Genomic DNA, 21,752 nt, shown 5'->3' on the forward strand with positions numbered 1-21,752 from the left:
ATCTCATGGTTTGTAGTTTTTGTTAACAAAAATTATTTATCTAATAAAATCAAAGGTATTTTATTTGACATTTAGACAGTATTAATTCAATTCAATAAACTAAGATCTAAAGTATATGATGTCACTTGAACAGTATGTGGTTGACATACAGGTGGTTCATGTTCAAATAATAACCTAAAAGGTCTGCAGTAAATGGATGAAGGTTGGGTATCTTATCTTGATAACACGGTGGATACGGCCCAATTGTTACATAAGATGTAAGTATTACAAACAATATGAACCATATTGTTCATGTAAAGACATGTGAATGGAATATCCTGTATAAAGGAGTTTATACATAGACCGAACCACGAAATAATTAGTTTCTCTTTATAACACCGTTACTTGAAGAAACTAATATTTCACTAGGTTGACCATAAGAGACTTGACCTTAATCCTGAGTTAAGTTGTAAACTCCTGTTTATGATGGCAGTCCTTTGATCTGTATGAGTGAGAGTAGCCATGATAGTCAACTCAACAAGCCTACCATTTTGAGGATTTGTCTAAGAAGCTAAGAACACAGCTACACAAGATGGAATTCACTTCTTCCCCTTCTTTGGGAAAGTAGACCAAGGGTGGAAGAAGAAAGCTTGAAGAATCATCAAAAGTAAGTTTAATTTCTTCTCTTCTTCCTCTATTCTAGCATGCATATGTTTAGTTTGAATGTTTATCCTACAAATGCATGATTTGTTTTCTGTTTTTGTTTCTTTAAAGATCGATTATCTAAATGCAAGGTGTTCATACGATCCGCTCGGGATTCAATCCCTTCATCATCTATGTATATATGTATATATATATATGTGTATATTATACATATATATATATATCATCACAAAAGAACATTTAGATAAAATCAAGAAGAAAAGGCCACTTAAATTGAGTACATTTTAGTCTTCCTAATTAAATATTTCATTTGGAAACAGCATATCCCATGAAGATTCTTTTGATTCACTTCAGCTATTATGGAGCTGTATATATATAATATAATGGGGAACTTTGGTTTTGCATGCAAATTGATTAAAGAAGATGATTGATGAAGAGAAAAGCCAAGAAGATGGCCCCTCCATTGATGACCCTTTTCCATTTCACAAGCTTCTTGGCTATGGTGATGCTTTGGATTGGGTTTTAATGGCTTTGGGGACTTTTGGTTCTATAATCCATGGTATGGCTCAACCAATTGGGTATCTCTTGCTTGGCAAAGCACTTGATGCATTTGGAAATAATATTGATGATATTGATGCAATGGTTGATGCTCTCTATAAGGTATATTTACTAATTATGGTCCATTTTTATTATTTTTTATTAATGATATTGTCATTTTTTAAAAGTTTTGAAACTTAGACGATTTCGACTTATTAGAGAAAAAAAATGTTTTTTAAAAAATCATTTTTATTTAAACTCTTTTGAAAAAAATTGGTTAAAATGCACTTTAAAAGTGTTTCAAAAGTTATTTTGATCGGTTGCCAAATAGTTTAATCTTTTTTTCAAAAATAATTTATTTTTAAAATTTAACACGTGAAAGGTTAAACCAAACATACTCTTATTTTAACTAAGTGAATGCAACATTGTTGCTTGAAATCGTCTCTTTGAACGGATGATCAAACTTGGTATACTTATGAGATTTTGCAATCCAAATATAACTAAAACTTTACTTTGACATAACGACCAGCTTCCATTCATCCCGTGGCTATAAAGGGACCATTAATGAAAACTAGTAAAATTTTGATACTTATCAACCAAATAGAAATTATACTAAGAGAAATCCTCGAAAAGTACTTGAAAAAGGGATTTTTTTTTAATAATTTAAGTTTGAAAACTTTTTATAAAAATATAAAATCTTTCAAACTTATTAGAAAATTATTATAATTTTAAAGAAGGTTGCATGTTGAAGAATACCACAAAATTTGAAAACTTATGAAAAAGTCTCTTTCAAAATTCCACAAAATTTTAGATTTTAGCCCAACCAATTGGTTTCCTGTGTTTTCTATTTCTATTAAAAAAAATCAAATCTGTTTGGTTACTTTATTATTTTGTTGTTTTTTAAAATTTGAAAACGTTTTTAAACTTTTAGGAATAGAAGTTGAAAGCAGAATTTTGTCGTTTTTCAACATTGATTTTGGGTTTTAAAACCAAAATGACCGCTGAAGCTTAAGGGAAAAATGTGTTCACCTTTTTTTCTTTTTTTTCTTTTTTGTTAAATTAATTCAAATATGTCGTAGTATTTTTCAATATATATTCTACATGTAATCAATATCTTATAGAAAAATTTGATTAGTCTCTTGAAGTACTTTTCGAGGATTATGTAATATATGGTCCTTTTTATATATTGAAAACTAGTAATCAATATCTTAAAAAAGGGACCATGTATTCTACATTTAATATATATTGAAAACTAGTAATAATCAGACATATTTGGTTACATGTAGAATATATATTGAAAACTAGTAATCAATATCTTGTAATAATTGAGATATTCAAATTATGTAGTCAACCGATCTTAAATGGAGAAAATATATTTTTGATTCTTGAAGTTTTGAAGAATAATTGTGTTTAGTCTCTCATATTTTAAATTGGTCATTTTAGTTCCTGGATTTTTAAAAATAAATTTAAAAGTTTCTTTAATAAAAAAAATATATTAAATTTGATAAAAAAAAAAAAAATTGACTAGACGACTCATTTTGCTACTAAAGTATTTAGTCAATTTTTTTTGTTCAAATTTAATAATTTTTTTATTAGATGAACCTTTTTATCTTATTCTTGAAAACTCATAAATTAAATTGGCTAATTTAAAATATGAGGGATTAAATGCATCTATTCCTCAAAACTGTGCGACTAGAATGATATTTTTTCCATCTTAAATTTATGTTCGCTCACTAAAATTTTCATATTTATGATTTTTATTATTTTTCTTTTTCTAACCTACGACTTCACAAATAAAAGAAAATTAAGAAAGAGATTTCTATCCTTAAAATTTTATCTTTAGCTCTAATTTATATTTGTAACTTAAAAGAAAAACAAAAAAACAAAAGATGGTTACGAAATATGTCTGATTTTTTATTTTTAACTAAAAATAAAACAATTATCAATAGGTTTGCTTTTTTTTAAAAAAAAAAAAAAAAATGAGAATCCCACAAATAAAAACCAAAAACCCAAAAAATGGATTTAAAAAAGAACCCAAATAAATAGTCCTTATTTTTTATTTTCTTAAAACAACTAAAAAATAAAAAACAATTATCAAACCAGTTATAAAAACGGAAAACAAAAAATAGTTACGTATATAGTTTTTTTAAAAAAAGCAAAGAAAGATGGATGTTTCAGATAATAAAGGCTAAATTATATAAAATATCCCTAAACTTTATACTTTGTATCAAAAATACCTTTAAACTTTTAAAAATTTTAAAAATACCTTTAAGCTTTCAAAATGAGTTCAAAAATATCCATAAACTTCCAAAATGAGTTCAAAAATATCCTTAAACTTCCAAAATAAATACAAAGATGCCTTTACTCTTAAGTTTGGATGGAAAACGTTTGTATTTTGTGTCAAAAATACCATTAAACTTTCAAAAGTTTTAAAAATACCACTAAATTTTATAGAAAAAAAAAGTTCAAAAATATCCTTACTATTATATGAACAAAATCGTTATTAACGTCTTATCTATCTATTTTCAATCGTTTTTGTCACTCTCTTCTTCATTATCCTTTTACTCCCCTCTTTGTTAATTGTTTGACATTTATTTATCTAAAATAAATAAATAAATACAATTGCACACTCCAGTTATAAACTATAAGAAAAAGAAAGAAATAAAGGAAGTACGAAGGATTTTAGGACTTAAATGTTTTAATAAAGTTGTATGTCGGTAGTTGAGCGTATGTTAATAGTCAGATGCGTTTTTTTATTTGACTTTTTATCATTTTAGTTTGTTTTAAGAGGAGATTTTGATTTTGGAATTTTGTGAGATTTTATGTTTTAATTTAAAATTTGGATTTAAAATTTTGGTTTTTATTTTGATGGCTAAGAAAATTGGTATAAGCTAAGAATTGAAAAATAAAGAAAAAATTAGAATATTTATATGAAAAAAAATAATGATATCTATATAATTTGTTTTAAAATTGGTTCTTTTTTAATCTAAAACAACTTCAAACAAATTGATTATCATATTTATGGTAGGAGTATTTTCAAACTTTTTTTAATTCTAAAGTTATTTTTGCAATTAGGTATAGATGGTTTTCGTTCATATACTAATGGTAAAGGTATTTTTTAATTTTTTTTTTTTAAATTAAGGATATTTTTAGAAGTTCAAGAGTATTTTTTTGAAACAAAACTTCAACGTTATCCATCCAAAACTAATGTCAAAGGTATTTTTGAACTTTTTTTTATAAAAAAAAAAGATTAAAAGTATGTTTGAAACTTTTAAAAATTCAGAATTATTTTTTACTCAAAGTGTAAAGTTCAAGAAGGATATTTCTTTATAATAATAATAAACTACTCCGACCCAGAAGAAATCATATACTTGAAGAGATTTTTATCAGTACAAATGATACTTCAAAACCTTATTGAGTTGTTCAATCAAAATCCACTCTTCTCTTGATTTGTACCCAAAGAAAACCCAATACTTGGTCACTTCTAATAAACTCATCTAGCTAGCAAAAAAATTTATATATTGTAAGTACTAAGTAAGGATTCATTTAGCTTCAATTTTTTGGCAGGTGATTCCATTTGTATGGTATATGGCCATTGCCACTTTCCCGGCAGGAATGCTCGGTAAATTTTCGGTAAATTTTCAAATCAATTTTGATGATATGAAAATAATCGTTCGAATTATACAAACTTAAAGTTTTTGTGTTTGCAGAAATTGGGTGTTGGATGTATACAAGTGAAAGACAGACAGCTCGTCTAAGACTTGCATTCTTGCAATCAATGCTTAGTCAAGAAATTGGTGCTTTTGACACAAATCTCACAACATCCAAAATAATTACTGGAATTAGTGGCCACATGAGCATTATACAGGATGCCATTGGAGAAAAGGTAAGCAATTAACAAATCCCCACACATACTGTGAATCGATTTAGTCTCTAGATTTCAAAATGTTACAATTTTGACTTTGAGATTCGAATTTTATTTCAATTTGATCCCTCGGTTTTAAGATGTACATTTTTAACCTCGATTTTTTACTAAGTACGTCTATTAATTGAGTTTAAAGTAATTATGAAGTGAAATTTTTTAATTTTAATTTTAATAGTTATGAAAGAATAGTGAAACTTAATTATAATTCTTTTAAATTAATTTATAGATATTAATACTAAATACAGAAAAAAAAAATGTTTTTAGTGAAAAATCGAGGTTAAAATTATAAATCTTAAATTTTAGGTCCTGTTTGATAACTTTTTTTTTTTGTTTTTGAAAATTAAATCTATATCATCTACATTTCTTACCATGATTTGTATTCTTTTAAGTACAATGGTTGAATTCTTCTTAAGTACAATGGTTGAATTCTTAGTCAAATTCAAAAAACAAAATTAACTTTTTGAAAGCTACTTTTTTTAGTTTTCAAAATTTGGCTTATTTTTAAACCATTGATAAAAAATAGATAACAAAGCAAATTGGAGGTGGAAGTAGTATCCATGGGCTTAATTTTAAAAAACAAAATGATCACCAAACGGGATCTTAGAGATCAAATTGAAATAAAAATCAAATTTCAAGAGCAAAATCGTAACATTTTGAAACTTAGATACTAAACTAAAACTTAGGATCAAAATAGTTTTTTCCCCTTAAATTTATCACCATCCAAGAAATAATTTGTCTTTCGTTTCTTTAATCTATTCTATATAATATATGCATGGATGCAGTTGGGGCATTTTTTAGCAAGTGTGGCAACTTTCATTAGTGGAGTTGTTATTGCTATCATAAGCTGTTGGGAAGTGTCATTGCTCACTCTGTTGGTGGCTCCATTGGTTATTGGAATTGGGGCTACTTATACCAAGAGGATGACTCTCATTTCCTCTATCAAAATTGGTTACCAATCTGAAGCTACTTCCTTGATCCAACAGGTAAAGATGCCCACTCAATTAGTATATAAAGACAAAACAATACAAAGATTCAAAAATTGTGATAGTTCCTAGTTCCAACATTAAGAGACTGTTCGCCTCACCAAGTTGGAGTTGAGAAAGTAAAGTTATGAATTCTACTCTTTATTCAGCTTAGAAAATTTGTAGGTCCACAACCAAAAAACCATCAATTTCATGTCTTATGTATTAACTTTTTACATTGGCCAAAGTGAATGAGATAATTGCCCAAAATATCCATTTTAAAAGTCTAAAATGGCAAATAACCCAATTTTTGAGAAAAAAATGTCAGGTGGCTATTGCTAATGTCATGACCATGTGAAATTACGGTATGCCCTTCTTTTTTCTTTTTCCTCTTCTTCTCCGTTACAAGAAATCTTCCACCGCACGTCTTCTTCTTCTTCAGCTTCTTCTCCTCTGTACGTCTTCTTTTTCTTCTTCTCCGGCACGATGAGTCTACACGAGTAGCTCCGATGCGACCAACTCCGATGAGCAAGGGACGAGTGAGAGGAGTGATTTTGTGAGTGAGGAAACGAAGAGAGAACGAGACGAGCTAGATCAAGAGCGAGAGACATGGTGATTTGTGAGAGAAAAATAAAGAGAGAGTGAGACGAGCTAGAGCGAGAGACATAATGATTTGTGAGTGAAAAAAAGAAGAAAGAGCGAGACAAGTAAAAGCGAAACAAGCAAGAGCAAGAGACATAATGATTTGTGAGTGAAAAAAGAAGAGAGCGAGACGAGCGAGAACGTTACTGCCTTTCCGCGTGCATGCAAATATATTTTGGTAATTTCACCTAAATTTAACGTCAACAAATGGTCATTCGACATTTTTTTTTCAAAAATCGGGTCATTTAACATTTTTTACCTAATTTTTGGGTCATCCATCTAGCAGCCCCCAAAGTGAATTTAACTAATTAGTATTAACATGTAATCCATCCCTAGAGATCAAAGGTTTAATCTCTACCCCACAATTGTTGTACTAAAAAAAACTCTTTACACCATTGAACAACTCTTTGAACTTTACAACTTCACTCCTTGCTTCAAATGTCTCCTAAAAAGTTTCAATGGTCTCTTAAGTTTGAATGGTAAGTCCACAGTCATTTCAATAGTACAAATGGTAATGGATGTCTGATTCAATATGATATATGGTAACATAAGAAAATGTGGAATCAAATATAATAAATCATGTAAATGCAATATGTCCTTCTTTCCAGGCAATATATCGACTTCCAAACATGGTATTGTATTGTTGGTAGTTAAGAACTTCCATAATCACCAACTTCAAATTCAAAATATAAAGACATAACTATAGTTTAGAAACTATGTAAGCACAGCCAAAATAGATCGAAATCAATCCGAAGAAGTTGTTTGTAAACTAAGTTATTTTATGATATGTATAGAACAAAAATATTAACTGATATGTATGGGACAGTCAATATCTCAAATCAGAGCAGTGTATGCATTTGTGGGAGAGAGAAGCAGTATAAAAGCATTTGCAGAGCAATGCGAGAAATTGATTGTGATGAGCAAGCAAGAAGCATTGGTGAAGGGAGTGGGCATAGGAATGTTTCAAACTGTGACTTTCGGTTGTTGGAGTCTCATTGTATGGATTGGAGCCGTTGTTGTAACTGCAGGAAGGGCCAGCGGAGGGGACATCATAGCTGCCGTTATGAGCATTCTCTTTGGAGCAATGTAAGTAAAAAGAAAACAATATCAACTATTAGATGATATAATATTAAACTTACATTCATCCATCAACTTAAGTTTTTGAGTCAATCAACGATTTCATGAATCCGGTGGTTTAGGAAGTCTTGTGTTAAAACCCCTGCGCAAAGTTATTTTCACTCCAATTAATATTGATTTCCATTTGACAAGTCTTCTATATATATTTTAAGCTTTAGGCAACCAGTGATTTAATATCAACTTTATAAAAAATATGTAATCCAAAATGAACCAAAGGTGTAAAATATTAAATGAGAAACCTCTCTTTTTTCCTTTTTTTTTTGGTGGGTTGCAGCTCACTGACTTACGCTGCACCAGACTTACAAATATTCAACCAGGCAAAGGCTGCAGGGAAGGAAGTTTTCCAAGTGATTCAAAGGAAGCCCTCTGTAAACGATGGTTCAAACGAGAAGACGTTGGAGCATATTGAAGGCAACATCAATATTCAAAATGTCCACTTTGCTTACCCGTCTCGTCCTCATAAACTAATCCTTCAAGGCTTCTCCTTGTCCATTCCAGCAGGACAAACCGTTGCCTTAGTCGGTAGCAGCGGGTGTGGAAAGAGTACAGTCATCTCTCTTGTCACTAGATTCTATGACCCACTTCAGGGTATGCCTCCACCAGCCCTTTGCCTTTTCATCCTCTCTCTCTCTTATTTTTCATCCTCATGACGATCTTAAAATGATTTTTCTTCAGGGGACGTGTTCATAGATCATCAGAACATCAAGGATCTGAATCTGAAATTCCTCAGGAATAACATTGGAATAGTTTCACAGGAACCTGCACTTTTTGCTGGAACGATTAAGGATAATATCAAGATGGGAAATTTAGATGCAAATGATCAACAAGTAGAAAATGCAGCAGTAATGGCAAACGCACACTCATTTATATCTGACCTTCCAAACCAGTACTCAACAGAGGTAAAGCTATGAGAGTTCAATTTTCCTTACCTGTCAATGTCATTTCCTGCCAGAATTCAAAGTGTAACCTGATTCTAATAATTCAAGGTGACTGAGGATTCTGCCATAGAAGACTGAAACTTATTTAGAGTTTGCAAAAGAATATAAAAATAAATAAAATAAAAATAACTTCTTAGTGATGTCTGGACCAGTTGGGAGCACCTTCAAAATAAATGTGTTCTTTTTCCAAAATGAATAGTAAGTATGTGGGTGAAAATTTCAGGTTGGACAAGGGGGAACTCAATTGTCAGGAGGTCAAAAGCAGAGAATAGCAATAGCAAGAGCCATTCTCAAGAATCCACGCATTCTCTTACTGGATGAAGCCACAAGTGCTCTAGATTCAGAATCTGAGAGGCTGGTTCAGGACGCTCTTGAAAAGGCTATAGTTGGGAGGACAGTCATTATGATTGCCCACAGAATGTCGACTATTATTGGTGCAGATATGATTGCCATCATAGAAAATGGAAGAGTTTTAGAAAAAGGAACACACCAAAGCTTGCTAGAAACAAGTATATTCTATAGCAACTTATTCAGCATGCATAATATCAAACCAATTCAAGATTCAAGGTTTGTTCTTCATACTCAATAAACCACATTTTCTTCAAAAGAAAACATGACTAACTGGTATGAATTGTTTATTAATGGACAGCAATTCAAACTCATTGTCAGGACCAGGGAGTGCCCATCAACAAGCTTCATCTTGCGACCTTGATCAAGACGAAAATCTTGAGCCCAAAAACTCCAAAATAGATTCTCTGAGAGAAGAGAAAGAGGGATCAAAAGAAATATTCTTCAGAATTTGGTTTGGTTTGAGTAATATAGAGATAATGAAGACTATTTTTGGATCTTTTGCAGCAGCTTTGTCTGGCATCTCGAAGCCTATATTTGGATTCTTTATCATAACAATAGGGGTAGCCTACTATCACACAAATGCAAAGCACAAAGTTGGATTATACTCCCTCATCTTCTCTATGGTGGGATTACTATCACTTTTCACACACACTATGCAACACTATTTCTTCGGAATCGTGGGAGAAAAATCAATGAAAAACCTCAGAGAAGCTCTCTATTCAGGTATAATTTAAGAACACTTTTCTACTTTAAGAGCATGCATGAAGCCAAAAGTAGCTTCTAACGTTAACTAGACTAATCCAATTCTTCTGATGGATTATTTCAGTTGTACTACGCAATGAAGTAGCATGGTTTGACAGATCTGAAAACAATGTCGGTTCACTTACATCACAAATAATGAACACCACCACCATGATAAAAACCATAATAGCTGATCGAATGTCTGTCATTGTGCAATGCATCTCCTCCATTCTAATTGCCACCACTGTCAGCTTGATTGTCAATTGGAGAATGGCTCTCGTTGCTTGGGCTGTCATGCCTTTCCACTTCATTGGTGGCCTAATACAAGCCAAGTCTGCCAAAGGATTTTCAAGAGATTCTGCTGCTGCTCATCACGAACTAGTTTCACTAGTCTCCGAGTCAGCAACCAACATAAGAACTATTGCATCTTTTTGCCAAGAAGAACAAATAATGAAGAGAGCGAGAATGTCATTAGAAGAACCAAAGAGAAAAAGCAAGAGAGAAAGCATCAAGTATGGAATCATTAATGGCATCTCTCTTTGCTTGTGGAACATTGCCCATGCCATTGCTTTGTGGTACACGGCAATTCTGGTTCACAAAAGGCAAGCATCATTCGAAGATGGCATAAGATCATACCAGATTTTCTCCCTCACAGTACCCTCAATCACTGAACTGTGGACATTAATTCCAACTGTGATCTCAGCCATTGGCGTACTAACTCCAGCATTCCACACACTTGACCGGAAAACTCTTATTGAACCAGAAATACCAAAAAGTCAAAAAATAGAGAAAATTAAAGGGAGAATTGAATTTCAAAGGGTAAAATTTAACTATCCATCAAGGCCCGAAGTCATTGTTCTTACCAACTTTAGCTTACAAATTAAAGCAGGATCAAGGGTGGCTCTTATTGGACCAAGTGGTGCAGGAAAGTCCTCCGTTTTGGCACTTCTGCTCAGATTCTATGATCCTGAAGAAGGCAGTATCCTTATTGATGGGAAGGATATAAAAGAATACAATCTAAGAATATTGAGGACACATATAGGGTTTGTGCAACAAGAGCCTGTTCTATTTAGCTCCTCGATCAGATATAATATTTGCTATGGGATTGAGCAAGTCTCTGAAACTGAACTTTTAAAGGTGTCAAGAGAAGCTAAAGTACATGAATTTGTCAGTACTTTGCCTGATGGATATGATACACTTGTTGGAGAAAAAGGTAGCCAGCTGTCAGGAGGACAAAAGCAAAGAATAGCCATTGCTAGAACTCTTTTGAAAAAGCCAGCAATTTTGCTTCTAGATGAACCAACAAGTGCTTTAGATGTTGAGTCCGAAAGAACATTAGTTAGTGCTTTAGAGTCAATAAATGGGAACAATGGCTTTAGAACTACCCAAATTACAGTTGCCCATCGACTTTCTACAGTGACAAACTCAGATGTTATTGTAGTCATGGATAGAGGTGAAATTGTGGAGATAGGTTCACATAGCACACTATTGACAGCTCCTGATGGAGTGTACTCAAAACTCTTCAGGATACAGAGTCTTGCTGATGTTTAATGTTCTAAATCATTACAGGTAGGATATAAGTCTAATATGCTTATAGAGAAGACAACTATAATAATTAATTTGTTGAAGAACTTGCTTTCTATTATCAGGTGAATGATCTGATTATGGGTCCTTACAGATGAAATATTTTTTAGTTTTAATACACTTCAATGACTAATGTCTTATAGAGAACATAGAAGCTACAACATATTCATTTAAAGCTCCAGAAAGATGCTATCGATTGTCTTGAGCAATTCCATGTCACCCCCAGCAGCAATTCCAGCATCAATATAACACAACTGGAAAAAGATATATTAAGTACATAGTCACTATTCAATAACCAGAAATTTTAACTTATAAGTTTATAGTAAAAGAAAACCTGGTATTGTGGCTTATTTAGCGTATGAATTCCTCTTTTTATTAGTTGCTGCCATCCAATATTCTCTCTAAGGGCCCTTTCAAGGCCTCTAGTACTCTGCATAATACGTCATGAGATCACAAGAATGCAACATGAAAACAAGAAAACAATTTCTACAATAATGAGTCAACTGAAATTGCCAACTGCAAGAAGGAAGATGAAGAAGAGTCTCTTTTCTTTAATAAATATATTTATGTATAAGAAACTGTAACTTCTATTAAGAAAACCAATGTAAAGAACTTCCAAACATCCACATAAAACTACGAGAAACAACAATATAATCAGGACGCACATGGTCTACGCATACTCAAAACCACCCAGTCAATAAGTGTTGTGATATTTAAGCAAACTTCAAGATGAACAAACTGCAAAGGTTCCACTTCCACAATATCACATTAACACAAAATAGTAATTACACAACTGTTTCCACCAACTCAAGATGGTAGGATCTTCCTTGCTTTGATGTACTGACCACATAATATACACAAAATACAACATAATCCCAAAAGTGCAATACTGACACAAACTAACGGCCACTAAGGGTTGGGAGGTGAATTTCCCTTCTGCCCCTCCTGACATACTTATTTACTTTAGGGGGTCTCGCACAAACACATTGAGAAAAATGTATGGCAACTCAAATATAGCAATTACTCAACTAAGAGTGTTGGGAAGAGAACGGAACTTTATGATGACTAACGAGTTGATAATGTTGTAGCAACAAAAAAAATATCATTCTTTGTTTTTTTTCAGTTCAAAATTGGGCAACAAAGAAAAATAACAGATACAAAGACAGGGCTCACAAATAAAATTGCAGGGGAAGAAAATTACATGAGCTGGGTCCAAAATCAGGAGATTGTATTGCTGCATTCCATTATGCTGCTGTTTAACTTGAATCCCCACAATGGTCCTAGAATGTCCATCATGCTGAAAGAACAATGGCCTGGTTGAAAAGATCTTATGAAGTTAATGACAATGATGGCAGATTCTTTCTTGTATTAAAGGAAAAAGAAACTTTGTTGATAAAATCAATGGAATTTGAAAATTGAAACATGATGTGTCCACATTATCATGATCATCGATATATTCATAATGTAACTTTTTTATATGAAAAGACATACAAAGTGCCGTACTTTATTATTATCTAAAGAATACAAGGAAGGGTACATACAAAATCCACCAAACGAAATCAAAGAAGACAAGAAAAATACTCTCCAGTGGGTTAAAATAAAATAATTACAAAATTACTTAGAAAGAGGACCCCAACCAAGAGCATTGAGATTATGATGTCCAAAGAGTCCTACCAAAATTTCTCTCAAGCAAAACAATGTAATTCTTCTAGTGCCAGACACATTATACATATACAAATGGATGTTAGAATAAACAGAAAAAAGATAGATTAAATGTCAATTAAAGACGTACGTTTTTCCACTAATATTAACGTGTTGGTGACTATATGTGCATATTCTTCCATCTGAGAAGTAATTCCATACCCAATCAACTAGAACCTGATGACCCTTTGCTTTATGAGGGGACTTATTATCTTTCATGATATTCTGAGAGATTTTAAAATACTCGGAATTTTCATGCCCACTAGAACCAGTTTGTGGAACACTATCATTTATATGGACAAGATACCTATCCATGGGCCCATAAACCTTAACCTTAACTGTCCTTCTCTTATTTGCATCAATTATGTTTACCATTTCTGCCCCACTACTTGAACCAGGGACTGAGAGATAAAGTTCCTCGCACTCTTTAGGACCAAAATCAACTATCCTTGCGTGAAGCCCAAAGGAACGCAAAAGGGCAGCACATTCGGTGGTTCCAATCCAATTTTTTCTGCCATAAATTTTGTAATTGAAATGTTCTGCACCATGTACATCAAATCCTCTTTCCCAAGCAATCTCAAGCCATCTCTGAAGTGATGGAATATCTGGAACAACTCCTGATCCACCGAATAAAACATTTCTCGTTTCTGGTCTTTGCATTAGCAAATGAGAGCAGAGCATTTGAATGTTCCGCCATCCACAGCCCCACCCAAAATCCTCAAACTCAATACTCTGGTAATGATCAACATACCCTGACAAAATACTAGTCGAGTCACGGGATTCTAATTCTAAGCAGTTTCTTAATAAAGACATCAGACCACCCTCCACCTTACAAAAGGCACCCCTATTCTGTGAACCAATCAAGCAAGATATCTTTTCATTAACATTCAACTCCCCCATCACCAAAGTCCCCCTCTCACAACTTAACTTGCTGCTACCCAAAGATCCCTCAAACATAATCTCTTGTGGCATGTCCCCGTTTTCTTTATTATCCTACAAACAATAATCATACAAGGATCAAATTACTGACATTGAAGCCTTATGGATTGCATAAAGAAAAATCAAACAAGAATCAAGGCCTTGGGATTAAAAAGATGGAACAACTTACATTGTCATAAGAAGCAGAGGAAAAAGCCATTTGTTGGGCCAACTCAAAGTCCATAGCAAGTTGGCGTTGTTTATAGTCATTGTCTTCATCCTCAAAGTGACCATTGGCATGCCTGCAACGGCAATAACATAAAGAGACCTTCCTCAGTCGCTCAGTAAACCCTAGCTACAGAAGTTTTGGAGTCAAAAGGTGAGAAATTTTCATATGAGAATCTAAGAATTCAGTTTACATAATCAGAGAATAAAGCAAGTGATTGGAATTGAAAGAGAAGCTGAAAGAATGGTACCGTTGAAGTTCTTCTAATGGAACAACTTGGTCGCAGAAGGGGCAAGTCGATGAATTCATTGAATCTCAGGAATACAATCTAATGACCTGCTTTCTCAAGAAATGATATACGACCTTTGTGCGATAGCCAGATTGTATTTCTAAAATTTGGGAACGCCAAAGTAAATAGATAATTGATTAAAGGATTTAATGCTACTTTTAACTCTATAATTTTTATTTTGGTTTATTTTAGTTTCAACACTTTCAAAAGGGTTATTTCGAAATCTATATTTTTAACTTTAGTTCATTTTGATACTGTACTTTTAAAATATTTATTTTTAAAAAAGTAAAATGACTTTTGAAAGTACATAGACCAAAATGAATCAAGGTCAAAGATATAAAGACCAAAATAGTATTCAAACTTTGATTAAAAGACTCATTTCTAAAGCCTAAAATGATGTTTATCCTACTTTTTAAAACTTAAAAATTTTTACCTCTTGCTTACATCATCATCTATCAATTTTATAAAATTACCCTTATTTATTTTTTGTTCTCTTCTTCTTCTTATTTATTTTTTGTTCTCTTCTTCTTCTTTCTTTCTTTCTTTCTTTCTTTCTTCTTCTTTTTCATCCTATTCGTCTTCTTTGTCTTCTCTCGTTCTTCTTATTCTCTTCTCTTTCTTCTCTTTCTCCTTCTTCTTCTCTTCCTCCCCCTCCTCTCTGATGCAACCAACGTCGGCAAAACCACGCACTATGTCACACCGCTTCCCAAATTGCTTTTCTAACCCAAGAAGAGATGTGAAGATAGCAGTTGTCAACCCTCTTAGGATAACTATTGTCCAACATGTACTTGTGAAGCTGTTACCTTAACACCTGTTAACTTGGTAATCAATTTATAACTTATAACAAATTCATGCCCAACTTAATAACAGCTTAACTATATAGATATTACTTATCAGAATATCAACATTTATTTACATAACAGTCTTAGCAAGAACAAGTGCTAACATTTACATCATTAGACTCGAAGTACTACCCTAATTCCTCTGTTATGTACATGACAGACTTAAAGTCTAAGCAAAACTTGATGGACCATCTAGACTTCGAGATCTCTGAAATCCTTATATAGTGACTGACTAACAAAATAGCTAGGTTTTGAGGTGTCGATCTCTACCTAGGAAGAGAAAACATTTGAAAAGTAAGCTTAAAATGCCCAATGAGTGACTATCTTTCAATTAAACATGTTTTCACAAACATTTACGTTCTCATGGTTCAGAGTTAGAAACATAAATTGATTATACAAGAAATCATAATATGAAAACCCTGAAAACAGATTCCACCATAATTTCATAGTAAAATACCCATACTCCTATGCATGAATTGGAAGAAGAGCCTTTTTGCTCAATCACCTCATTGTCTTAGTTGAGAGAGAGTCCTTTTGCTCAATCTCATCGACGTCGATAGTATAAATCTTACGTGTACGTAGATACTGGAATAGGATCCTATCTACCTTACCATACCTTCGGTATCAGGGATTCTTAATATATTTGGGTACTTTACCATACCTTCGGTACCATACATCTTGGAGTAGGGTTTGTACAAGCATAAAACATTTCAGCATTCCAGGAATCATGCTCATTAAGTCGCATACTCATGGAACTTTATCTAAACATCATGATTTGCATGTCATTACGTAACATTATTGTCACACCCTCTCCCAGATTACCCACCTAATCTAGAAAGAGGTGTGAATATGCTAAACATCACATCCCTTGATGACATTTAGCATCCAACTAACCAACTTTACCCATGCTTAAACCTAAACAGTTACACAATAATCTTTTAGTACATTTAATTTTCATTCAACATATTCCATATTGAGATATCCACAAACAAGTTTCATAAGCTTTCCATCTCCTGTTATATACTAACCATGAACAAAGTTTAGACACGACAAAAACACTTTTAAACATTACACAACTTCTCTTGTCCCAAACTCCCAAAACCATGACACGTAAGGTTCGTGATATGTAATCTATTTACAACAGTGCAGGGTCTACAATGTAGCAGGAAACTCTTGTCGTGTGGCAGTAAACAACTCAGCTCGTTTTCGGAACTTTTAACGCTACTTGGAGGGAGGGGACATAAAACATCGAAAGCATGAGCTAATGCTCAGTGAGTGGTAATTTAATATAACATAAGTTATCACTTTCTAAATCATCAATAAAAGTAATCAAATCATTCAATAAAACATTGGCAAAGTATAAAAGATTCAATAGTATCTCCAACATGTGCTAGTAAAACAGTGGCATGATCAGCTCTCATAAACATATTATAAAACATTCAGGCGTTATCAGAAAACCACACCAACTCTATACCCAAATACTCGTTTACAACGGTGGATTACTCTGGGCAAAGAATGCCCCCTGCAGTGTAAACCAAATCACAAGGTCATACATGCACCCAAAGCTGCCTCAAGTCTAAGCATAGATACACACCACGGGCCCAGGTTATTATGGACTCCCCAGTATACTCTAGCCATATCTGACCCTAGTGGTAGCCCCCTGATAGCTTGGGTGGTGCTACAGGCACAGGCTCCTCTGGACTTCCAGGTATACTTTGGCCACATCGGACCACAGTAGCCCCCTGTTCGCCTAAGCAGTGCTACTGAAACACATTCAAGTAGCACGGGAAAACAACCATGTATTGGGTACAAGAATTAGTAGTTTGAAACCATTTGCACAACCATTCAACAACCTTGATTCCACCAATAAGAGGTTTTCATAAAAACCATACAAATCACAAGTATGTAAACTCTGATTTTAAACTACATTTTGATAAATCAAGATCGTATAAAACCATCGAGAGTTTAGAAATCATGATCTAAACATTTTTGAAATACCAGACAAGTAAAACAGATCATGCCATCACAATTCATAAATCATAGCATACTATAAATATAATTAGTTTCTATATCAAAACATTCGAAAGTAAACCACTCACTATCACTGACACGAGCTCCTTGGGTTGTAAGCATGTCCAACCTCAATTTGGCCTGAAATAAAGTCCCAAGGTTACTAGATACTCACAAGAGATCAAATCAACCTTAAACAGCCCGTAGTGATTCAATGTGACCACTTGAACTCATTTTAACACCTAAACATTCACATTTTGCTCCTTAAGTCCATTTTCCTCAAATTACCCAAAATGGCCCAAAAATCAGTTTTTAATCCAAAAGTATTCATTTTAGTGTCAAAATATCAAGAAAATCTTAATTGGGATTAAAAAATGCTCACTAACGCCCAAAATGCTAAAAACAAGCAATTGGGCATTAGAAATGGGCATAAGCGCGGGTTGTGAGCGTGGGTGGGCGAGGCTGGCCATAGGTGTGCAGGGCTAGCGGGCTGAGGGGCGCTGGCACGGCAGGAGGTGCACTGGTAGGGCTGGCAGCCTTAGGGGGGTGGTTGGCCTGCTATTACCTTGTTTAAGAAAACATTAATTTTACTTTAACCAACTTTTAACCCAACTTAAAGCAAACATTTGCACATACTTTCTTCACACATCTAGATGTGTATAAGAGACAGCGCATAGTCTCCTCCCAATTAACCCTCGTACACTCTTCCTAATGTCTTTTTAAGAGAATTCGAGTTATCATCTGAAGTCCTTGGCCCTATTTATAGGCGTCCAAAATCTCTTCAAGGCCGACACCTCCTACTTGGCCGCATGTCCAAGTATCCCTTCCTTACACTATTAACGCAATCTTTACGTCATCACAATCCAAGGTGTCTTCCTCCCCTTTTTACCAGCACATAACCCTCAAATTTGCATGTTTTCTTGTGCATCCACCTCATTTACTTAAGGCCTAAGATTTCTTCCCAACAAGCCACATGTCCAGATGACGACCTTGAATGCGTCCATCCAATCTCATATGCGCCCATCCTACCTCAATGCGTCCATCAACCACAACAGCGTCCATCTAACTTCATATGCATCCATCCTTCATATACGTCCATTCTTTATATGCGTCTATCCTTCATATGCGTCTATCCTTCATATGCGTCCATCCCATCTTTGCACCTTTGAGGTGTCTTTTAACCTCATTACAACACCTTTCAAGCCATTGCCACCTAGCATCTTTCCCCATATGCGACTTACAACCCTCGATTGTGCCATTTATAATTAACGCAACCTTACCTTGTGCATCCAATTGACGCAACTTGGTCACATATGCTAAATGCTCGCAAGGCTCATCCTTGGTTGCATGCCCTCTACCGCATGGCTTACCTTTGTCCTATGCATTCAACTAGGAATTTGACCAACCTTCTCCAACGCATATTATTTGCCTTGTCCTATGCGCCCACATGCCCTCGGATGTCCAACGCATATAGCACATCTCCAACGCATGTCAACCCTTGAGTCAAGCTAAGTCTCAGCTCAATGCCTCATGGTATAACTTACTATCTCCTAGCCTCTTACTAAAGGATCCCTCGTGATCATCGCATGTATGTCTTAATTGTTTATCAACGTTCTTAGTCTCTTGTTCAAGACCAACGCAACTAACCTCACAAGCCTTATGTACTGCAAGCCTTAGCAACGCAAGACGTTTCACCATGCATTCCCTATTACCTCGTTTATCATTTAGCAAGGCCGCCGCATAGCATCATCGCATAGCATTACCGCATAGCACCATCTCATAGTATTTCTGCATAGCACCATTGCATAGTGTTGCCGCATAGCACCATCGCATATCTCTTGCTCATCGTGTAGCGCTGACATCATCGTCTAGTGAAGCATGACTATCATCTAGTGCACACGCCCATCGCGTAGCACCATCGTCTAACGCTAATGCCATTCATGCAATGCCAATGCCTCATCGTCTAACGCTATCGCCCAACGCATAGCATTATCGTTTAGCACCTCACGGTTCCACACGATCGCCTACCGCATTTGCTATACGATCGTCCGTCCACCTACACAACCGCCNGTTGGCCTGCTATTACCTTGTTTAAGAAAACATTAATTTTACTTTAACCAACTTTTAACCCAACTTAAAGCAAACATTTGCACATACTTTCTTCATAAAATATGTTAATAAAACTTTAATCTAACTAACCTAAAAATTTCAGCTCTTAACTCGTCTTTTAGAGCTCAGAATCTCTCTTAGACTACACCTTACTCGGATTTTCCAGTTTTTCGGGCAACCTTCATTATCTTCACAATTTCTCCAGTTTTCTGACCCAAAATCACTTAAGCAGCCCCATAATAGACTCCCAAATCAATAATATTTAATCTGGTTTTAAAATAGAAGCTTTTGCACGAGTATTTTAAGAGAACCATCGCATTCTTCAGACCCTAAGTTTCTAGCCGAAGCTACACACTTTTTCCTCCAATCAAAGTCTTCCACCCAGCTGCTTGTTTGACGTACTACGTGACTTTTTATTCATTTTCCTTATCCTTTGCAGCCTTAAATGAATTATCAAGTTAAATTAATTTTAGATTTTAGAAAATTAATTGAAAAATGATTTTTCAAACCAAACAACTCTAACACCCCTCTCGACCAACTTGCATTTTGTCACACCCCGCCCCAAGCCCGCACTCCTGAGCCCGAGAAGAGGTGTGAGGGACCGCAGATACCACCCTTTTGTGATACCTACTTTCTAACTGAACCTCTTTACTAGACTCAATAAACTTTAAGTCAAGGAGATAACAACTACTGATTAAGTAGGCCCATTGTATTTTACAATAATGTAGTGTTTATACAACTCCAAGACTTAATTACAAAATTTACAACAACTATTCTTAAAACCCTCCGGAAGTGTAACTGTGGCTTGTGGCAGACCTTGACCTTAGCAGTACCCTAGAACTCTTTACCTTCCACTACCTGGGGGGGAGGGGGAAAGACATAAAACATGGAAAACGTGAGCTACAAAGCTTAGTGAGTGGCAGTTTTAAACAAACATAAGTTTGATTTTAGAAATTCATCTTTGGGAAAAACAATTCCACAATCAACAACAATCACATAGTAAAATGTAATCTCCCCCAACGTATCAACTGGACAACCCTGGCATGATTATGTATTTTTCCCGGATATTCTCCACGAATAACCCGTGATGACCAATGTGAACACAAGCTCAATACCCTATAACCCATCGACTGTGCACACATCGACATTTCTTGGTAGCCATGTTTGGGTACGTTGACAATTCCAGCCAGATATTGTGACAATCCCATCCAAGCATCCTACCAAGCATGCTAATAATATCTCTGGGTATGAATCCCATTTCCTAATGCAAATATACATGCATTGTGACAATAAAACAACAACAAACAAATCCAGGCAAATTACATTTTCCGATCATGCCAAATTTCAACCACAACCTATATATATAATCACACACATATATATAGAAATCAACCATTCAAACAATGGAATAACCACTCACCTTGATTGGTTAGGAACTTTCCCTTCCGAAGTTCCTTAGGTTTCCTTGGTTTCCCTTTTGAACCCTAAATTCCAGATTCAATTATCAGCTTAGATTACTCATAGAAAACTTATTCTAAGATACTTCCTTCTGAAAATATGTTCTAAAATGTCTCAGGAAGCTTACCCTAAAATCTTAGCTTATAGCTCCTCGTGGTTTGGTCGAAATCATCAAAACATCAAGGCTGACCCATACTTACCCAACAGCTCGACCCTTCTGTCTTTTCCTCATTCTTCAGCCCAATTCCTTGGAGCTTCTTCTCTGGCAGCCCTACCCTGAAAACTAGACTCTTAGAGCTTTCAAGTGGCTTTAGAATCACTCCAAACGCACGCATATTCTGGGAGAAATCCTCGTCCCAAGTTGATGCTACTTCCAGACCTTCTTGTCTGACAACATCTTCCCCTCTTGGAACCTCTTGATCGACGCATGGTTTTTGCTACCAACGCATGCGTTCTTTCATCAACGCATAGTTCCTCCTACTTAACCCTCGTACACTCTTCCTAATGTCTTTTTAAGAGAATTCGAGTTATCATCTGAAGTCCTTGGCCCTATTTATAGGCGTCCAAAATCTCTTCAAGGCCCGACACCCAAACACCCAACAAACCCACCTTCCTACTTGGCCGCATGTCCCAAGTATCCCTTCCTTACACTTATTAACGCAATCTTACGTCATTCACCAATCCAAGGTGTCTTCCTTCCCCTTTTTACCAGCACACTTTAACCCTCAAATTTGCATGTT

The 21,752-nt window shown here is 34.6% G+C and overlaps 2 protein-coding genes and 1 long non-coding RNA gene across 4 annotated transcripts; 1 reads left to right on the forward strand and 2 right to left on the reverse strand.

Moving 5' to 3' along the window:
- The first annotated feature begins 1,050 nt into the window (after positions 1-1,050).
- On the forward strand, positions 1,051-11,454 carry LOC120088093 (ABC transporter B family member 14-like). The gene is given in 10 exon segments (XM_039045151.1): positions 1,051-1,302; positions 4,747-4,801; positions 4,890-5,065; positions 5,887-6,087; positions 7,535-7,794; positions 8,120-8,433; positions 8,521-8,744; positions 9,007-9,416; positions 9,463-9,857; positions 9,961-11,454. Coding segments are annotated over 10 exon segments (3,738 nt in total). The 5' UTR covers positions 1,051-1,065; the 3' UTR covers positions 11,427-11,454.
- On the reverse strand, positions 7,781-8,425 carry LOC120088094. Its single transcript, XR_005484820.1, has 3 exons — positions 8,292-8,425; positions 8,085-8,211; positions 7,781-7,927 (listed from the first exon to the last, which is right to left on the reverse strand). It is a non-coding gene; the product is annotated as an uncharacterized LOC120088094 (long non-coding RNA).
- A 40-nt stretch (positions 11,455-11,494) lies between the features above and the next one.
- Positions 11,495-14,699, reverse strand: LOC120088090 (zinc finger-containing ubiquitin peptidase 1). 2 transcript variants are annotated; one of them, XM_039045147.1, is made up of 6 exons: positions 14,555-14,699; positions 14,269-14,380; positions 13,252-14,153; positions 12,661-12,772; positions 11,794-11,889; positions 11,495-11,713 (listed from the first exon to the last, which is right to left on the reverse strand). In XM_039045147.1, the coding sequence occupies exons 1-6, from the start codon at positions 14,611-14,613 to the stop codon at positions 11,630-11,632; spliced, it is 1,365 nt and encodes a 454-aa protein (XP_038901075.1). In that variant the 5' UTR covers positions 14,614-14,699; the 3' UTR covers positions 11,495-11,629. The 2 variants fall into 2 exon arrangements, with proteins under 2 accessions (XP_038901075.1, XP_038901076.1); XM_039045148.1 differs by having other exon boundaries at positions 14,269-14,433; positions 14,555-14,695.
- Positions 14,700-21,752: the final 7,053 nt, after the last annotated feature.

This window comes from Benincasa hispida, chromosome 10, assembly GCF_009727055.1.
Source record: "Benincasa hispida cultivar B227 chromosome 10, ASM972705v1, whole genome shotgun sequence".
Classification (NCBI taxonomy): Eukaryota; Viridiplantae; Streptophyta; class Magnoliopsida; order Cucurbitales; family Cucurbitaceae; genus Benincasa; species Benincasa hispida.

Coding starts and splice junctions, on each gene's coding strand:
- LOC120088090 (XM_039045147.1), bottom strand. CDS start 14,613: ATGAATTCATCGACTTGCCCCTTCTGCGACCAAGTTGTTCCATTAGAA. Junction 14,381..14,554: donor CCATTAGAAGAACTTCAACG/GTACCATTCTTT, acceptor TTGCCGTTGCAG/GCATGCCAATGGTCACTTTG. Junction 12,773..13,251: donor GTTAATATTAGTGGAAAAAC/GTACGTCTTTAA, acceptor CTTTTCAACCAG/GCCATTGTTCTTTCAGCATG.